This window comes from Miscanthus floridulus, chromosome 6 (genome assembly GCF_019320115.1).
Source record: "Miscanthus floridulus cultivar M001 chromosome 6, ASM1932011v1, whole genome shotgun sequence".
Lineage (NCBI taxonomy): Eukaryota > Viridiplantae > Streptophyta > Magnoliopsida > Poales > Poaceae > Miscanthus > Miscanthus floridulus.
Window position 1 is genome coordinate 116088542 of NC_089585.1, and position 18901 is coordinate 116107442.

At 50.8% G+C, this 18901-nt stretch overlaps 3 protein-coding genes and 1 pseudogene across 3 annotated transcripts; 3 read left to right on the forward strand and 1 right to left on the reverse strand.

Moving 5' to 3' along the window:
* The first annotated feature begins 311 nt into the window (after window positions 1-311).
* On the forward strand, window positions 312-835 carry LOC136459179 (nuclear transport factor 2B-like; annotated as a pseudogene).
* Window positions 836-5818: 4983 nt separating this feature from the next.
* LOC136459180 (pectinesterase-like) lies at window positions 5819-10392 on the forward strand. The gene is made up of 2 exons (XM_066459068.1): window positions 5819-6908; window positions 9567-10392. Exons 1-2 carry the CDS (start codon window positions 5948-5950, stop codon window positions 10247-10249), a joined length of 1644 nt encoding a protein of 547 aa, XP_066315165.1. The 5' UTR covers window positions 5819-5947; the 3' UTR covers window positions 10250-10392.
* On the forward strand, window positions 7264-9367 carry LOC136459181 (putrescine hydroxycinnamoyltransferase 2-like). Its single transcript, XM_066459069.1, has one exon. It carries the CDS (start codon window positions 7629-7631, stop codon window positions 9171-9173), a length of 1545 nt encoding a protein of 514 aa, XP_066315166.1. The 5' UTR covers window positions 7264-7628; the 3' UTR covers window positions 9174-9367.
* A 1924-nt stretch (window positions 10393-12316) lies between the features above and the next one.
* On the reverse strand, window positions 12317-15805 carry LOC136459183 (disease resistance protein RPS2-like). The gene is made up of 2 exons (XM_066459070.1): window positions 15788-15805; window positions 12317-15701 (listed from the first exon to the last, which is right to left on the reverse strand). Exon 2 carries the CDS (start codon window positions 15364-15366, stop codon window positions 12643-12645), a length of 2724 nt encoding a protein of 907 aa, XP_066315167.1. The 5' UTR covers window positions 15367-15701; window positions 15788-15805; the 3' UTR covers window positions 12317-12642.
* Window positions 15806-18901: the final 3096 nt, after the last annotated feature.

An 18901-nucleotide genomic window follows, 5' to 3' on the forward strand; every position in this document is an offset into this window, starting at 1 on the left:
GGCCGACCCACGCCACGTCGGCCCTGTGCCGTGCCAGGGCAATAGACGTGGCAAAAAATGTTAGTTTAAAAAAACCCGACAGTGTTAGATTTAAAATTATATTAAAAAAAGGGGTTAAAATTAAAAAAAAAATCAGTCCGCGCGGGGGAGGCATTAGTATCGGCTGTTTTTTCAGCCAGCCGTTCGACCTACGCCAACGCAAAAGGACATACTGCAGCAACGCGCAGCACCGCTGCCGCGCCTACAGATACCCGTGCGAGCAAGGTGACCACCTGCCCGAAGCACGAGAGCACCACCACCAGGCATCAGCACCGACCGAAGCCGGCAGAAAATGGACGGCCAGGGCAACGCCGACGCGGGCGGGAGCCAGTGCGACATCGTGGCGCGGGCCTTCGTGGATCACTACTACCGCACGTTCGACTTCGACCGCGCCGCACTGTCCGCGCTCTACGACCAAACCTCCATGCTCTCCTTCGAGGGCCACGCCGTCGCAGGCGCCGAGGAGATCGGCCGGAAGCTGGCGCAGCTGCCCTTCGAGCAATGCCGACACACCGTCAGCACAGTCGACTGCCAGCCCTCGCCGTCCTTCCCCGGCAGCATATCCTGGTGTTCGTCAGCGGCAACCTCCAGCTCGCCGGCGAGGAGCACCAGCTGAGGTTCAGTCAGGTAGGCCATCTCGGCAGTACACGTGTTTTCCTCCCAAACTGTTTCCGAGCTGGAGGTTTGAATTCTGATGCTGTGATTCAATCTTGGAGTGCAGATGTTTCAGCTGGTACCCAACGAGCAGGGGAGCTTCTTCGTGCAGAATGACATATTCCGGATCAACTACGGCTGACGCAATGACCGGTAGCGTGTGGGTGCCGAAAGGAAGTCGGTGCCTCGGCAGATGCTTTGATGCCATGACACAGGGACGCCTGGCGCGTGCTCCTCTGTTTTCTCCTTTCACTTTCGGTCTTTGTCTTCTCTTCGTGTAGGATGCAGCACAGCATCCCAGTGTTTCCTTTCAGAAAATGTAGCATCCTAAATAAAGTTTGGGTGGGCTGACTCGGCTCCGTGTGAGAATGGCTTATATTTATACGAAAGCGTTCTTACAATCAGCCCATCTTGGAGTACAGTTTGGGTGGGCTGACTCGGCTCCGTGTGCGCTCTGAGTTTAGTTTGGAATTTAGTTTTTTACTTAGATATACGTCCGTGTGTTGCATTGGAGTCATGTTTCTTTAATTAACCTCATCACTCAGACACAGACGCATGAGCTCCGAGGATTTCGTATTAGACGCGGACACATAGATATGACGGTCTCTGTATTAGAACCGGGTAGGATGCGGACGCGTGAGCCCTGATTGGAGGATGATTCGTATCGAACGTGGATACATGAGAAGGATCGAGATTTGGTATCATTGGGTAGATGATTACTTTAGAGTCTTTTTAGGTGTAGATGGATATATGCCCGTGCGTTGCACCGGGATCATATATATTTTTTAATTAACCTCCTCACTCAGACGCGGACGCGTGAGCTCCGAGGATTTCGTATTAGGCGCGGACACGTGGATCCGACAATCTCTGTATTGGAAACAGGTAGGATGCGGACGCATGAGCCCTGAGTGGAGGATGATTCGTATCGGACCTGGATACATGAGAAGAAGCGAGATTTGGTATCACTGGGTAGATGATTACTTTAGAATCTTTTTAAGTGTAGATAGACTAGTAAACATGCCCGTGCATTGCAATGGGAGCGGAAGGCTATCAAATATTTTTTGAAATCGAGAATCGAAATGATACATATATATTTAGGTTTTACTCTTTCTATAAAATTTTAAAGCTATAATTTATTAATTTTATTTATGCTAACTATGACATTCATAATATAAGCTAATTTTATATCATCACTTTAATATTACATTGTTACATGCATTTTAGACATATTTATTTAGACGGATATGGACAACAAACTGCTCTAGAATGTAGTTCATGATTTGATTAGTTAGATCATGGCCTAAATCAGACTATAATAAGATATTCCCTCTCCCTCTATAGTTATCGTTGTGGCAGTACATTTTAATATCTACGTTCACAGCATTGTTCGGTGCATCTGGACACACGCATTCTCCATGTTTCGAGAATCTTTTCTACACCCGGTAGCAAGCTAAAACCATAATTATAGCGGGACAGATGGAGTAGCTTTGTTTCTAATCAAAATTGCATCAATAACTTTAGTGGTGTAAATTTCTATTTTAAGGAAGAGAAAATCAACTGCTTATAATATTATTATATCTATTGTTTGTTTTTAAATTTTTATATGATAAAAAAGAAAAAAGGATGAAAAAACCAATAGGTACGACAGATGCAACCCAATCGGATGTGGAAAAAAGGACCTAAAAAAGTTGCACGAAACCCAATACATATCACCGTTGAATTTGAGTTTTGCTAACTTTTGTACTATGCATGAGTCATGATTCCAGGTCATATACGTGATCAGATGGGCACGAGGACAGTTTCCAAAGTAAATCTCTACTCTCTAATTGGCCAAAAAAGTTTGACAGAAGAGCGGACGGAGAATGCGCGGCAGAAACAAATCGTACATGGGCGTGGGAGTACCTACGTCGATAGGGTTATTTTAAGAATAGAAAAAACAGATTATAAAAAAGTCTTCGCTCTTTAGTATTAGGTTGACAGAGAGAGTAGAGATTGTGGACTCAAGCACGGGTCCGTGGCGTGGGCGCGTGCTCCAGAGAGACAGATGCGGGAGGGACTCGAGAGAGAAGACCTGTGTGTGTGGAGGAGTCCACATGTCATAGATTATAAAACTTATAAGAATATATATATATATATATATATATATATATATATATATATATATATATATATAGAGAGAGAGAGAGAGAGAGAGAGAGAGAGAGAGAGATCGTGGAGAGTTTTTTTATTTGTTTCCTTTTTTTATTTTATTTTGCCCGTGCTTATTTTTTGGACCGATCGTCCGTTTCGTTTCCACTTCTGCGGCCGCCCGGCGTTTTTCCTTTTTTTTTCTTTTCTGTTTTTTCGTTTCGGACGTCTGTTGTACTATTTGTTTTGTTTTGTTTCCCGTCTTTTTATTGTTCCGTTCAGTAGCCGTCCACTATTGACGCCAAGTAGCAGGAAACGCTAAAGTGCGTTTGACGAAACCACGGAGGCGTGGTGGATTTGATTTGGAAATATCTTTCACGGCTGAACTTATCCGTTTTCGTCTCTAATTCATTGTCAAACCGCCATCCGCATAGCTAGGCAGGGGAGGCCCGGGAAAAAGACTCGGACATGAAAATAGAAAAACACTGATGTCTTAGTTGGACGAAAGATTTTGCGCAAGAAATTTTGCCTCTTTATTATTAGATATAGATTATTTAGTTAAAAATTACTTTGTTTCAAATATTAGCAAGAATACGCTTCCATCACTCAAAAAGGGCGTCCTCTAGAAATGTTATGTGTATAAAGAACCGTTTGATAATATTATCAATATATACATCTACTCTATATTTCTATAAACCCTACAAAAGTAAACTCACAAATTGTCAATCTCCTCATGTAAGCTATGCGCATTATCCCTCACTAAGTGCAAACATTGTCCATGCTACTATCCACTAAGTACAAAGTTATCCAGTCAACTCCCCCCCCCCCCCCCCCCCCATTAGGCAAAGTAGAAGTACATTGATACGTGTTAGCGGTTTTATAGGTCATCTCATGCATTTCAAGGAAGTGAGTGTGCATGCATGTATTAGAGTGTCTACGTCTGTACTTTGTTTCAAAAGAAGTCACAAGTCATTTTTGTCAGATGCAGTTAAACAATCTAAAGGTTGAGCACACTACATTATTCAAATTCAGAGATGGGCAAAAGTCGTTTTTAGAGGTGGCTCGGAAGCCTCTACCTCGAGGTATCTATCAACACGGATTTTTGGAGTTAGCAACTTTGGCTCACCTTTATAAATCAGCTCAGAATAAAAAGATCCAGCCCTGCCAAGATCTGAGCCCACTAGATCCAAACTTCTCCACACCAGATTGGGCCTCTTTCTCGTTAGATCCGCTACCCATAGAGATGATGCGTTCGTCCACCGCATCAGTTGTCTGAGGGGCCCACCATGGACATACGCACAGCAGAGGAACATGCCATGGAGAAACACTTGATTGAGGGTCACGCCGCCATGGCTTGCGACCAGGATTTACCTCTTGCGTGGCCGCCATGGTCAGATGGAATGATAGAGAAGTGGTAGATCATGGCCTACCCCACTACATGGCCATCATGGTCAGAGTAGGGAATGACGGGGAGGCGGTGTATCCCAACCCACGTCATATCGTACCACCATGGTCAGACAAGGGAGCGAAGGGGGAGGGGGTAGATCCTGGCCTAGCTGTCATGGTCAGAGAAGGGAGCAACGAGGAGGTGGTGCACCCCGACCTATGCCACTCCATGACCATTATGGTAAGGAAGCAATAGAGAGGCGACACATCCCGGTGGCTTTGCCTCACCGTGGTTGCCATGGCTGGAGGAGGAAGCGATCGGGAGGAGGCATCAGAATGAGGAATGAGTTAATGAGGCGACATATTAGGGGGCTAGATCTACATGTGAGGGAGTGGGTCGAGACCTGGGAACTAGGAGGAGGGGCTAGACAACCCTAAGCTTGCATCTAAAAATTTAAAGGCGCCTTAAGAGGCCCTTCTATAAATTGATTTTTAGATACTGTGTTGGCTGTCTCCAAGAATGGAGCGATTGGCTCTTAAAATCGCTAGATAGTTTGGAAAATGGATATACTTTTTGCTCGCCTCCATAAATAAAAAGGTTACCTCCTAAAATCATTTTTGTGTAGTAGTGGAAGTATTATCCCCACTTTGGTAATTATTAGGCATATTTCATTTGATTAGGACAATATAACAATTTATTATTAAATACGGATCTAGTAACATAAAATTGTTTCACAAAGTTTATGCACTAATGGAGTAATGGATCTAGTAAGAAAGTTTATTCACTAACATGTGCCCCCCACACAATGGTGGCTAATGGATTTTATCTCATCCATCTTTGTTCCACCAACTAAATAACGAAATGCAACAGTTCCATCCTTGCAACAAAAGACAGACGTAGAATCATCCTATCCCTAGAATTAGAATGGATTTATCCTTGCTACCTGGCTCTCCAATGCTACCTTGCTCTCCCATTAAGGATGTGTTTGTCAGCGAGAAACATTTCAAATTCTCAGTAGAATCACTGGAACTATTGTCAAACGCCACAAAGAGAAAACATTTCAGAGAGAATCATTTGACCGGTTCTTATTTTTGAACTAGTCTAGAGAAACCCTTGAAACCTAGTTTCTCCTGATTCCAGCTCTAATTTTACGAATTCGGCAAGCTAACCAAACAATTCTATGAAGTGTTCTAACCTTCTAATTCATCATAGAAATATTTTTTAAGAGAATCTAGATCTGAAACATTTCTACGAGAATTTAAAATCATGTAAAACACGCCCTAAAGTGACCCTTAAATCGAATTATTGGTTGTTCTCGCGTACTCCATGATTCTTTCCATCTACTCCTACAGCACTGCATCACGGTTCTCGGCACAAATAAACAGTCATGACTCATGACAATTCTTGGTTGCGCTTGTACACATGTGAAAAAAAAATAACGTAGGAAAGTACTAGTGACATGCCCTTCTATAACGAACAACTATTTCACCAAGCCCACTATTCAAATTCCAAAGACCATGTGCTATTGGTTGAAAACCATGTGCCCGATTGTAAGTCTTACAGCCACCTAGCCGTGATAGTCAATGGTTATTTTGCTATACATATGCAATACTGTATTGGAAGTTTGAAGCACTATTTTCGAGGACTTATGAACCTTATCCAGTCATCCTCCCTCTTGTCATCTTCTTCCTATAGAACCCCAGCTGCGGTGTGTCTTCCCTAGCCAGTACACCAGTCACCATGCTTACTAGCAATGAGCCTCTCCTCTCCTCGCCCTACCAAAGAAACGCTTCTCCATGCAGGCCCGTCTTGCTGATCACGCTGTCATCGGCCACTCTGCTTTGCGCCGGAGCAGCGTTCCTCCTCCTCAACCTCTCCACTCCGGACCTCTGCGCCAGCTCCCCGGATCCAACCTCGTGCCACGCCATAGTGGCCGACGCCGTGCTAGCGTCTCCACGAGCGCACCCTACCCGCCCCGCGCAGGCCCTCCGCGCGATCGTTGCCAGGTCTCTTGTGCAGCATGACGCGGCCGCCGCCGCGGTTTCCGGCATGCACCGGCACGCCGGTAGCGACCCGAGGCAGCGCGCGGCGCTCGCGGACTGCGTCCAGATCATGGACCTCGCGCGGGACCGCCTCGCCGACGCCTCGCTAGCCGTGGCCGCGGCCCCAGCGGACGACGCGCGGACGTGGCTCAGCGCCGCGCTTACCTACTACGCGACGTGCACGGACGGCGTCGTCGTCAACGGGCCGCTGCGCGACGCCGTGGGGGCGCAGCTGGAGCCACTCAAGTCCCTCGCGAGCGCGTCGCTCGCCGTGCTCAGCGCCGTCGTCGACGACTCGGGCTCCCGGGACGCCGAGGTCGCCGACACGTACACGTTCCCCTCGTGGGTGCCGGCGCGAGACCGCGCTCTCCTTGAAGCGGGCGCGGGCGCGAGTGGCGGCGCCATCAAGGCCGACGTCGTGGTGGCCCAGGACGGGAGCGGCAAGTTCAGGACGGTGAAAGAGGCGGTGGACGCGGCGCCCGACGGCGGCAAGAGCCGGTACGTGATCTACGTGAAGAAAGGGGTGTACAAGGAGAACGTCGAGGTGGGGAAGAAGAAGCGCGAGCTGATGATCGTCGGCGACGGCATGGATGCGACGGTGATCACCGGGAGCCGCAACGTGGTCGACGGCGCCACGACTTTCAACTCGGCCACCCTAGGTGATGCACCCCGGCACTGTCCTGCCTCTCCTTTATATCAAACCTTAATTAGCTTTGTAATTCCTCCATGGTCCATGCCTTACACTGCAGAGTGTACAGTGCAGACTGCACACGTTCATGCATCTCTGGCGTAGTGGTTTGGTTTGGTAGCAAAGATGAGCATAAAGATAGCACGGAATACCACAATTGCATTCGGAGTGCACTCCACTCGGGATTCCCCGTCGTGCCTGGTTGGTGGATCCACGTGTATTCACTTTAATTTATAGAGGTTGTAGTGTAATGGAATATAATTTAATTTAATTCTACTTCAATTTTTTTAAAGAGTTAAATGCATCAGAGATCCATTAACTTATGACGATGTTTCAGTTAGGTCCATCAACTTTCAAAGTGGCCTTTTGGGTCCATAAACTTTAACGTGGTATCACTTAGATCCATATCCCTCCACGTAGGCTTCTCGTGCTGACGTGGCTGCTGACTTGCCCGCCTAAAGCAACTGTTGACCGTTCGTTTCGTCAAACTCACTGTGGTCGCGCAAGCAGCATCGCGCTTCCGTCGGTCTTCATCAGGGCGTCGCCCCTGCTACTCCCGTCGGTCCTGTGGGCGCGCAAGCAGCATCGCGCTTCCGTCGGTCTTCATCAGGGCGTCGCCCCTGCTACTCCCATCGGTCTTCATCAGGGCGTCGCCCACGTCACTCCTCGCTCCTCAGGGCGCCGGCCAGCCATGACGACACCACCGCCACCAACAGCAACACCGAAGCAGCAGCAGCATGGCCTCGCCGCTGTTGCGGCCGAGGTGCGCGCCCAGCGCTGCATCGCGCTTCCGTGCCGCCCGAGGACGCGGACGCCGCCTGCGTGCTGTCGGCGGCGGCCAAGAGCAACGACTTCGCGCTGCAGCTGGGGCCCGGCCACACCGCGCGGGACGCGTTCCTGGGCACGCGCGTCGTGTGGACCAACGCCACGGACGGCCACGGCCTCGTACTGCGCGTGCGCCGCCACGACCGGACACGCGTGCTGCGGCCCTACCTGCAGCACATCCAGTCCGTCGCCGATGAGATGGAGGCGCGACGCCACGAGCTGCGGCTCTACGCCAACGCCATCGATGATTGCGCGCCGCGGTGGACGTCCGCGCCCTTCACCCACACGCGCCCGAGACAGAGACGTCAGCGCCCTTCAACAATCGACGGCAACGGAGTGTACTACCACCCGCGCTTTCCTCAGTTGGTCAATCTTGGCTCTCACTCTCCAACCGTCGCACTTACTATACAAGGTACAAGTAAACCTCCATTTAAACCACCGAGCAACCATCATCATTCACCAGCTTCTTAGCACCACCACCCTGAGAGCTTGTTACGAGGCAATGGCGCCGACGGTGGAGGTGCTGACGTCGGAGGTGGTCGTCCCTGCCGAAGAGACTCCGGCGGGGAGCATCTGGCTGTCCAACCTGGACCTCGCCGCGCGCCGCGGGTACACGCCAACGGTCTACTTCTTCCGGCCCAACGGTGGCCTAGGGTTCTTCACGGCGGACGTCGTCAAGGGCAGCCTTGCCAGGGCGCTGGTCGCGTTCTACCCGCTCGCGGGGCGGCTCGGGGTCGACGGCGCCACCGGGCGCGTCCAGGTGGACTGCACCGACAAGGACGCGGTGTTCGTGACCGCGCGGTCGAACTACGCGCTGGACGACCTGATGCGCGAGTTCATGCCGTGCCGCGAGATGCGAGACCTGCTGGTGCCCCCCACGCCCGCGCCGAACCCGCCGTGCGCGCTGCTGTTCGTGCAGGTCACGTACCTGCGCTGCAGCGGCGGCGGCCTCGCCCTGTCCATGCACCATTCCATGTGCGACGCGCCGGGTGCCGCGCACTTCCTCGAGACGTGGGTGAGCATAGCGCGCGGAGACGACGCCGACACCGTGACCGCGAACACCAACGCTCCCGTGCCGCCATGCTTCGACTACGGGCTGCTCGCCGCGCGCCCGGGCCCGGCGCGCGCGGTGCTGTACGACCACTCGGAGTACAAGCCGGAGCCAGACCCGACAGTGGTGGACGCCGGCGCCGCCGCGTCCGACGACTACGCGAGCGCTATCATCGTCATGACCAAGGCGCAGGTGGGCGCGCTGAGGGCGCGGTGCCCGGGGGCGTCCACGTTCCGCGCCGTGGTGGCGCTGGTGTGGCAGTGCGTGTGCCACGCGCGGTCGCTGCCGCCCGAGACGGAGACGCGGCTCTACTCCATGATCGACATGCGGCAACGGCACCTGCTTGCGCGCCCACAGTGAGTTTGACGAAATGAACGGTCAACAGTTGCGTTAGACGGACAAGTCAGCAGCCACGTCAGCACGAGAAGTCTACGTGGAGGGATATGGATCTAAGTGATACAACATTAAAGTTTATGGACCCAAAAAGCCACTTTGAAAGTTGATGGACCTAACTGAAACATCGTCACAAGTTAATGGATCTCTGGTGCATTTAACTCTTTTTTAAATATATGTAGATTGAGATGAATAATGTCCATCTAAACAACGCCTTAATGTACGAGCAGCTGCTAACGCAGATGGCAGATGGCAGCCAGTCCAGATCCGGAGCCGGCCGAAAACAACCGGGCACGAAACCGTGACAAGAAAAACCTACGATTTTCTCGACGCTGACATTTTTTACTGTGATGCGTGCAGCCGTGGCGGGAGACGGGATCATCCTGCAGGACCTGCGGGTGGAGAACACGGCGGGGCCAGCGAAGCACCAGGCGGTGGCGCTGCGCGTGAGCGCCGACCGCGCCGTCGCCTACCGCTGCCGCGTCGACGGGTACCAGGACACCCTGCACGCGCACGCGCTCCGCCACCTGTACCGCGAGTGCTTCGTGTCCGGCACCGTCGACTTCGTCTTCGGCAACGCGGCCGCCGTGCTCCAGGGCTGCGCGCTGGCGGCGCGCCTGCCGCTGCGGGGCCAGCAGAACGCGGTCACCGCGCAGGGACGGGAGGACCCCAACCAGAACACGGGCACGTCCCTCCACAGGTGCCGCGTCGTGCCGGCGCCCGTGGCCGGGTCGGACTTCCCGACGTTCCTGGGCCGCCCGTGGAAGGCCTACTCGCGGACGGTCGTCATGCTGTCGTACCTGGACGCGCACGTCGACCCCAGGGGGTGGCTCGAGTGGGACGGGGACTTCGCGCTCAAGACGCTCTTCTACGGGGAGTACCAGAACGAGGGGCCCGGCGCCGCCACCGCCGGCCGGGTCACGTGGCCCGGCTACCACGTCATCACGGACAGGAGCCTGGCCGTGCAGTTCACCGTCGGCCAGTTCATTCAGGGTGGCAGCTGGCTCAACGGCACCGGCGTGCCCTACATTGAGGGACTCTGATTCGTCAATCCTTAATGCGCTTGTAGAATTCAGTAACGGGGCCTGTTCTGTCAGTGTCAGTACCTGGCATATTTGTGCTGTGGAATACTAATGACTAGTGACTGTTTTTTCAAACTTTGTTGAGCTGCAAATTAACACCCTGTTCGCTTAATTGTTTATGTGGCTTATACGACTGATGCTGTTATCATGGCTGATAAGCATGATTGATACGATTAAGCGAACAGGGTGTTAAAAATAAGCTTACATGTTGATACCTAGTCCCTCCCTCCCAGGAAGTATGTAATTTTAGAATCGTGTTAGGTCCACCTATCATATTAAATAAGTTCTTATTAGATTTGTTGTGAAATATATTTACATGTTGATACCATTTCCGTTAAATAAGCTTAAAATAGTTTAACATTAACGGATCTAGATTTTTTTTGCTAATGCTCTCGTGCGGACGGGGATGAACTTACACGGCTTCTCCACTGGCTGCTTTATCCGCCCGCTTGCTCTCGTCCGCACCCCTTCAAAAAAAATCTCTCTACGCGCTCGGCCTGCACCTTCGCGGCCTTATCTACCGTTCCATGGGACCTCCGCGTCCGACTACACCGCGCCGTCCGCCTTCCCCACTCCGCACTCCACCGCGCCGCTCGCCTGCACCGCGACATCTGCCTGCTTAGCCGTGGAGTAGGTGCTCGCGCACCTCGCACAGGTGCTCACCCAGGCCGCCAAGCAGGTCCTCGCCTAGGGGCGCACCGGCAAGCTCCATGTGCCGCCGCCGACCTCCATGCCGGCATCGAGCTCCGTGATTCGTCCAAGCAGCAAGGTGGCATTGCACGCTGAAAAACGCATGTTGCAAGAGGACGTTTCAAGTGTTTCAGATGTTTCATCTAGATGTATCAGGTGTTTCATGTGGATGTTACAAAAATAGATCGGGGTGCTGAATATGTTGCAATGGTTGCACATGTATGTTGCAAGCTTTTATTCCCAATGTTTCAATTGTTTTTCAAGACGTATGCTGCAAGTGTGTTTATTTGGATGTTACATATGTTTCTCACATATGTTGCAAGTGTTTTATTTTGATGTTGCGTATGTTTTACATGGTTTTTCAGGTGTTTTTGTAAGTGTTTCAGATGCATATTTCAAATGCTTCATCTGTCTTCAGACGTATGTTGCAAGTGTTGCATCTGAATGTTTCAAAAGTAGATCAGACGTTGCATCTCCTTTCATGCTATTCTACTGCCTCGCCTCGGTGTCTCCTCCTCCTCTCAGCGTCGTATGGGCATCCGCCGCCCCTTCCCTCTTTCTCGATGCTGGTGACGCTCGGGGCGGCATGGGCCACGTGTGGGCGCGCGAAACAGCGCGAGAAAATGGACTACATGCGCGGGACGAGCGACCAAGTCGGAGCAGGCCTAGACGTTCGGACGCACGCAACCGTCCAAACGTCCGGGCACTAGTATTTTTTTTATAAAGGTAGTACTACTAAACTAGGAGTATGAAAATATGAAATATATTACCAGGCCACTCATCCATGAAATATTATTACCAGGCCACCCATCCAAAAAGTATATTACCAGGCCAGATCATGAAATGGTGATGGCGACAAATTGGGGTCCTGTTCCGTCCAGGCCCACCAAACCGAGAGACCGACCATTCGGCCTATTCGTATGCGCTCACTGGGCCGAGTTTCTTTTGAACAGGTCAAACGGTCAAACCTTCTTTTTGCGAGGTCTAAAGTCAAACCTTATCTGTGCAATCTGGGACTATGGGCGGCCAGTCATTTTTGCTGTGTTTGTTTGATGCATTTGGCTGTGCTGAGAGCCTAGTTTTGTCCTACTCAGGACTTTGGGGATCAAATATCAGACTAGCTGAGCTTTTTTGGTTTGCTCAGCTGGGGACCTTCCCTTTCAGCTCATACCAGGAAAAGCAATGGCACCCTCAACTCATTTCTCATAGAAAGCAGAAACAGAGAATTAGGGAAAATGGTTGTACCGGTATCCACCAGTGATACTGTTTTGGAGAACTCCATAGTTACATTTGCTAGTTTCCTGGCTGCCACACATGATAATTAATTAATCATTTTGTAGAACACGGGCTGTGAAAAAAAAATACTGTTCGCTTTGCTGATAAGCCATGGCTAAAAGTACTGTTGGCTGATTTGTTGTGAGAGAAAAATACTGTTCGTTGGCTGAAAAAATACGACTTATAAGCCAAGTGAACAGGGCAGAAACGCCCAACTTGTACTTACAAGATGAACAACACAGCCCAGAAATCCTGAACTACACAAACGATCAAATAAGAAAAGATTACACCCACTGCAGACTAGCAATATCTGAATTCACTCGGTCTATTGTATCCACGGGTACCAGCAATCTCTAAAATAACAGAATCTCTAGCAACCAAAACTGAATTCAGTGCAATGGGCGGAACAATGGATCATAAGAAGCTTTGACTTCCTCATCATCCCACTCCAGCCCATCCCACCATTCCCTTGTGCATTGTATCACATTAAGTCCTCCAGCAGAAAGTTTCAGCTTCTTCAAATTCGGGCACTCGATAATTTTCAGGCTCTCCAGCGCCGGGAAGTGCAGTGTACATGTACTGCTGCTCAGCCTCCTGAACTTTGCCAAGCCATGGAGATACAGTTCATTGAGGTTGGGGAAGGGTGTGATGACTCTAAATGCTGCTGAACCTTTTCCACCACCGCTTGCCGCCATGTCTTGCTCTTCACTGACAGTAATCAGCTCTTCCAGGCCATGGCAATACCAGATGAACAATGATGCTAGATTCTGTACACATCCGCCTCTGTAGATGATCTTTACCTTATGTAGTCCCTGAAGGATGATATCATGCAGGGTTGGAAGGATGGGCTGGTCTTCATCAACAAGTTCAGCCCGAGCTTGCAGGATGGAACGGGGGAGCGCATTGCTATTAACAGCTTCTTTGCTGCTATCAATGATTACCTCAGCTAAGTTGCTGCAGCTCACAATCCACACTCTCTTCAGGTTAGTCATGTTCTTCCACAGGTTGCTCGAAGGAAGCTCTATCTTTGTCAGGCTGGAGCATGTCTTTATCAGCAGGTTTCTTGTGGAACCAGCAAGGCGATATGACCGTGACAGCCGCTCCAGGGCCTCAACAGATTGTATTGTGATGTCCAGAGCCTTGAGCCTACGCAGATTCTCAAGCTCCTGAAAATCAACACCATTTCCACTTGCACCAACCTTCCAATCTCCGTAGCTGAGATCCATGTACAGAACTTGCAGCATTGTGAGACTGCATATAACACCACCCGGGATCGTTTCCAGTGGCATATGTGAGAGAAGCAAGAACCGCAGAGTTGATAGAGATCCTAGCTCCCTTGGAAGTGACCTGATGTTTGTGTTATACAAATCCAGGTACTGCAACTCAACCAATGAACTGATCCCTGAAGGTAATTCGCTGATAGAAGTATGAGACAGATCTAACACTCTGAGAGATGGCATGTATTGGAAGAAGCCATCGCATATCTTGTCCAACCCAGGATTACCTTGCAGCATCAAAGTCTTCAGTAAGGGGCAATTAGGCTTCTCATACAACTCAAGAATGTTGTTCCGCATGAAAGAAATCCGCTCAGCATCGTTCCATTTCTCTGCGCCTGGTGCCTCCTTCAGCCCAACTCCAGCACGGACAAGCCATCTGGTCTCCTTGGTGCCAAAATCCGATGCTATCCACAGCGCCATGGCACGGACCATAGGATGCATCTTGATATGATCCTCATCTTCGCCTTTCTCCAGCAAAGAGGCAATCTTGAGATCACCAAGAAGGTCATGCCCCTTGTTGTATATTTCATCCATCTCAGTATACAAGTCATCTATGAAACCTTCACCAATGCAGTAGCCTATGATCCAATCCTTGGAAATAGAGAACTCCTCTGGGAACAGTGAGCAATATAGCAGGCAGAGCCTTAGCTTGTCACTGGGCAGGTTATCATAACTCTTCTTGAGAGGCTCAAGAACATCAAACTCCATGCCAAGAAGCTGCCATGGGGCAATCTTTAGCACAGTGATGGCGTGCTTCCACTCTTTTGCAGTACGCTTGCTGGCCATCGCCCGGCCAACAGTGATGAGCGCGAGGGGCAGCCCGCCACACTTCATGGCCAGCGCCTGCGCTTGGTGCCGGATCTCAGGGCTAGCACTCATCAGGTGGTCGCCAACCTTCTCACGGAAGAGCTCCCACGATGGCTCCCAGGGAAGACAATCCATCTTGAGCTTGCGGCGGACGTCCATGCGGTCGCACACATCCTCGATCCTCGTCGTCAAGACGATCTTGCTCTTGGAGTTGTGCTTGGGCACCGGGATGCCAATCATCCGGAAATTGAGTGGCTCCCAAACGTCGTCCAGCAGCAGCACAAAGTTCATCTTGCTGAGCACCCTGTAGAGCACACCGGCGCGCTCCTTGGGCGTGCGGTTCTCCCACGACACGCCGAGGCGGTCGCCGATGATCCTCTGGATGTCGTTGAGATCGAAGTCCTTGCCGACCTCGATGTAGATGGCGACATTGATGTCATGGGAGTTGATGAGGAAGTCGTTGTTGAACTTGTTGAGCAGCGCGGTCTTGCCGACCCCCGCCATGCCGTAGATGCCGACGATGCCGACGCCGCCGTCCCGGACGCAGGTGTGGAGCTCCTGGAGCAGCGCATCCCTGCCGAGGACCGGCGCGCTGGGCATCTCCTCGAAGCGGACCTGCACGAGCTCGTCGGCGACCTTGTGGAAGTCGGCCTTCTCCTTGAGGCCCGCGGCCTCGTCGCGAGCCTCGTCGGCCTTCTTGCTGAGGTGGTAGGTGGCCTTGTAGCCGGGGGCCTGGTCGGGCGGGAGCTGCAGGCGCGCCTGGTACTCGTCGGCGATCCGCGCGGCGGCGTCCTCGAGCAGGGCGACGCACTCGAGCCACCACTTGACCTGGCTGGTGGCCTCCATGCCCTGGCGCTCGGCGGCGTCGACCCTGCGCTTGACGTCGTCGCGCTTGCTCTTGAGCTCGTTCATCTCGTGGCCCAGCGCGTCGATGTAGTCGCCGCAGGACATGACGTAGCCGACGGTCCGCGCGAAGTAGTCCTTGAGCGGCCGGAACACCGTGTCGACGATGGACGCCACGAATTCCATCGCCACGAGCAGGAATCCCCAATCTTTGCCAGGAAATTGAAGCTCTAGACTTTGACGCCGTGCCGGGGCAAGAACTCAAAATCGATGCGGACTGAACGATTTGAGCATCGGTGGGGGAGGAAGGAAGCCGAGCAAGGCCCACTCCCTGGAGCGGATGCGCACAGGATCTGTAGAACGGAGAAATCGAACAAGATCCAATCGGTGGGCAGCATCAAACTGGGGATTCTGGGGAACTCGGAAGAGGCGGAGGAATCAGTGAATTTTTGGGCAGCGTCTGTAGGAAATGGACAAATCGGAAGGCGTCTGAGCTCAGAAATCAGGGACTGACTATAGACCTATAGTGGACAAGCAGTGAGTGATGATGGTGGCGTCCATAGCGACGAAGCAACAAAAGGATGAAGGGAATCAAGAAAACTCACACTGCAAACGTGGCCGCGATGACCAGACCTGGGGACTCTACGATTGCGGTGGTTTGCGAGGAAGGTGGTGAGTGCGAGACGACTTGACTTGGCAGGTTGCGTCCGAGCACGATGCTGGGCGATGGGTGTGAAGGGCGATGGTCCCCGGGCACCAGCGAGTTATCCCGGGCTTTTTTTCTTTTCTAATTCTAACGATGCTACAGGCTTTGTTTGCCCTGGTGGAAGATAATAAAAAGTACTCACGGCGAACTGCAAACGTGATACGATCTGATCTAGGACTAAGCATGGGTGAGCATGTTTGCGAGATGTAGTAATAAATTAGTAAAAACAAGTTAGCTAGTTGCAGATGCGTGCGGACTTTTCAATCCGAGAAACCAGTGGCCGAAGGAAAAAAAAATTCTGAGTTCTCCACGACCTCACCTGTTCAGTTCACACATTGACAGGACGGGTGGGCCGTCTCTGCGTTTGGATATGGGCTGTAGAAGTGTAGATGCACATGAAGTGAGGCCGCTGAACTGGTGGATCCATCTGCTGATCATCTTGACTTTAAGATCCACACCTGAAATGAGCCATGGCCCATGGCATCTGCATCACTTGTCTGATGCAAACTGAACGCATGCTTAAGAGCAGCTAAATTTAACAAAGGTCTAGAATAGGAGTCGCAAAAGGCTAATCGAATCAGGCACGAAATGTTATTCTAGTTTCGCTCTACCCTTCCCAAGAACAGAGACCTAATTAACCAACTCTTAACCATCTCCTAAGCTCTCTTCGGCAATGGCTTCTTCAGCTTCAGCTTCTTCTGGCATGCGTGTTGTAATATTCCTGTATAGTATTGTACCATAAGCTTTTTTTTTTCTCCGGCCCAAAATACACTAGAAGTTAGTGAAGTTAGGATTTAGGAGCTTCACCGGCTTTTGCTACAATGCGCTATTGTACAAGTACAGTGGTAAAGCAAAAGCCGATGCAAACCTTGCTAAAGAGGTCCCTACAATTACAGTGTCACTCTAGCCTTAAGCCAGCGCATCTGCAAGTAGCTGTGAACCTAATCTTCATGCTCCAAGTTGGTTAGTTCAAATCGGGCTACTACACAAAAATACCCATAATTATTAGCTATCAACGATTTCCAATATGTTATGTTAACGTGTTTGTCTATAAATAAATTTGTCATGTTTAACCTTAGGCGGCCAGAGTTTTATTAAGCAGCACAAAATTACCAAAGACTTACTTTGCCCAACTTTTTAGGCCCCTTTTAGTTTCACGTAGCATAGCAATGACATATCTAAGCCAGACACGAGCCAAGGGCCGTCGTGCATTTTAGCCATCCTAGTTTTTTTTTATATAAAACGCATATGTATTAGTAGACAAAGTAAACGTACAACAGCTCAGACAAATATAGATACGAACGTACAGGATACGGAGACAGTTGTCCCACCAAAAATGCAAAGAAGCCCCTAGAAAAAATGGAAATCACAAGATAGTCCCTGGCCTCCTTGCACTGCAACCGCGTCGGCGAACGCCGCCGCAGACCATCTCCAATGCCGAGGACACCCGACGCCACCCAGATCTGGAGGAGCCCCATCGCCAGAAGGCTTTGAAACGAGCCGCATAAGACACCCGACACCATGGTCAAGTTGAATCCATCGTTGAAGACACATCGACCGAGGACACACCCCGAGCACCTCTGACCTTGAATCGAAGCTCACCGTCGACTAGGGCCGAGGGAATCTCGAGCTCGATCCACCCTCCATCCAACTGCAGAGCCCACAACTGTCGCTGCCTAGTTGACGTAGCGCGCCGCTAGCACCACCGCCTCACCGAGATGACATGACGACAGACCACGTAGACTCATATACAGAGGCCGGCGAAACCGGACACCACCTCCACGAACTCGCCGACGGCGCTGGAGTGGAGCACCACCAAGACGGGGAAGAGCTCGAGAGGACCTTATTCCATGACATCGTCGCCGCCGCCGTCGGACACCCAAACCTAGATATACTCCTAATCTACACCACACGGCAGAGAAGCACCGATCCCCTTCACATCCAACGCCGAAGCAGCCATTGGATGCAGAGAGGACCGGCGTTCTCGTCGGCGGGAGCACACGGAAACGAGATCGCCTCCTTTTTGCCTCTCTCAACTGTAGCACCGAGAGAGTTCCACAGAAGGGACGAAAACCCCTACCCGGCTCCTGTGCAGCTTTTTAGCCATCCTAGTTGAAATCTCACTTTTCGTAGGCGAGTACAGAGTATAAATGTGTAGTGCCACAGGGCGTTTGGGTCAAATTTGTTAGCTTCCTGTTTAGATGCACCACATAATTGGAAATGAATAAGAGCTTAGCATGCTGGTCCACTCATATTACACATATGGTTCGCAATCTGATTAGCATTGCCTGCTTGATTTATTTCTATCGTCTAGCATCAACACCCTCTATGTAATTAACAACATTGGCCCATACATTACGACATGTGCCTTAGTCCTCCCAATCCACCTATCCTTCTTCTCCTCCGCCTTGGCCCATCTTATAAAACAAATACATATTCCTCACTCAATTCTTCCTCTCTACCTTGTATCATCGAAAAGAGCAAAATGCATCATAGGTCCATTAACTTTTCCTACCGTGTCGCTTAAGTCCATAACTTTCAAAGTGTAGTTTTAGCTCCTTAACTATTTATGCTATACATTGTAGGTCTGTACCTGTTTGAGAGAGGAAAAGATCCAACATGGTGGCGTCCATGTGTATGCACCTCGTTAAAAGGGTTGAGAATTTTGCATTGAACCCCCTCCCTAGCATCCATGTGTATGTAGCCCTTCCCATTGGTGTGGTTGCTCTAGATACACGACCATGGTTGTCAAATCAAGTGTGTTGGTAATAGATCCGCATAGCGGTGATGGTCTTCCACTGATTATGTGCACTGAATGTGGGAAGTGGCAAGTTGTATGATACAAATCGAAGCAACCATGGAGTAAAGACTAAGTCTCCTACTATTGTCCTCCCATAAGGTGAGTCTACAAGACTTGAGTTTGCTTTGGTGTTTTGAAGTTGTCGTAGGTGGTCATTTTGATTTGAGGCGTTAGTCATTTTTGTAGCGCAACGGATAAGGATGTCCTTTTTCTAC

What these genes read in the sequence shown, in the direction of transcription:
- LOC136459181 (XM_066459069.1), top strand. Translation starts at nt 7,629, where the DNA reads ATGACGACACCACCGCCACCAACAGCAACACCGAAGCAGCAGCAGCAT.
- LOC136459180 (XM_066459068.1), top strand. Translation starts at nt 5,948, where the DNA reads ATGCTTACTAGCAATGAGCCTCTCCTCTCCTCGCCCTACCAAAGAAAC. An exon ending in TTTCAACTCGGCCACCCTAG is followed by an intron (nt 6,909 to 9,566) that starts GTGATGCACCCC and finishes TGATGCGTGCAG; the next exon opens with CCGTGGCGGGAGACGGGATC.
- LOC136459183 (XM_066459070.1), bottom strand. Translation starts at nt 15,366, where the DNA reads ATGGAATTCGTGGCGTCCATCGTCGACACGGTGTTCCGGCCGCTCAAG.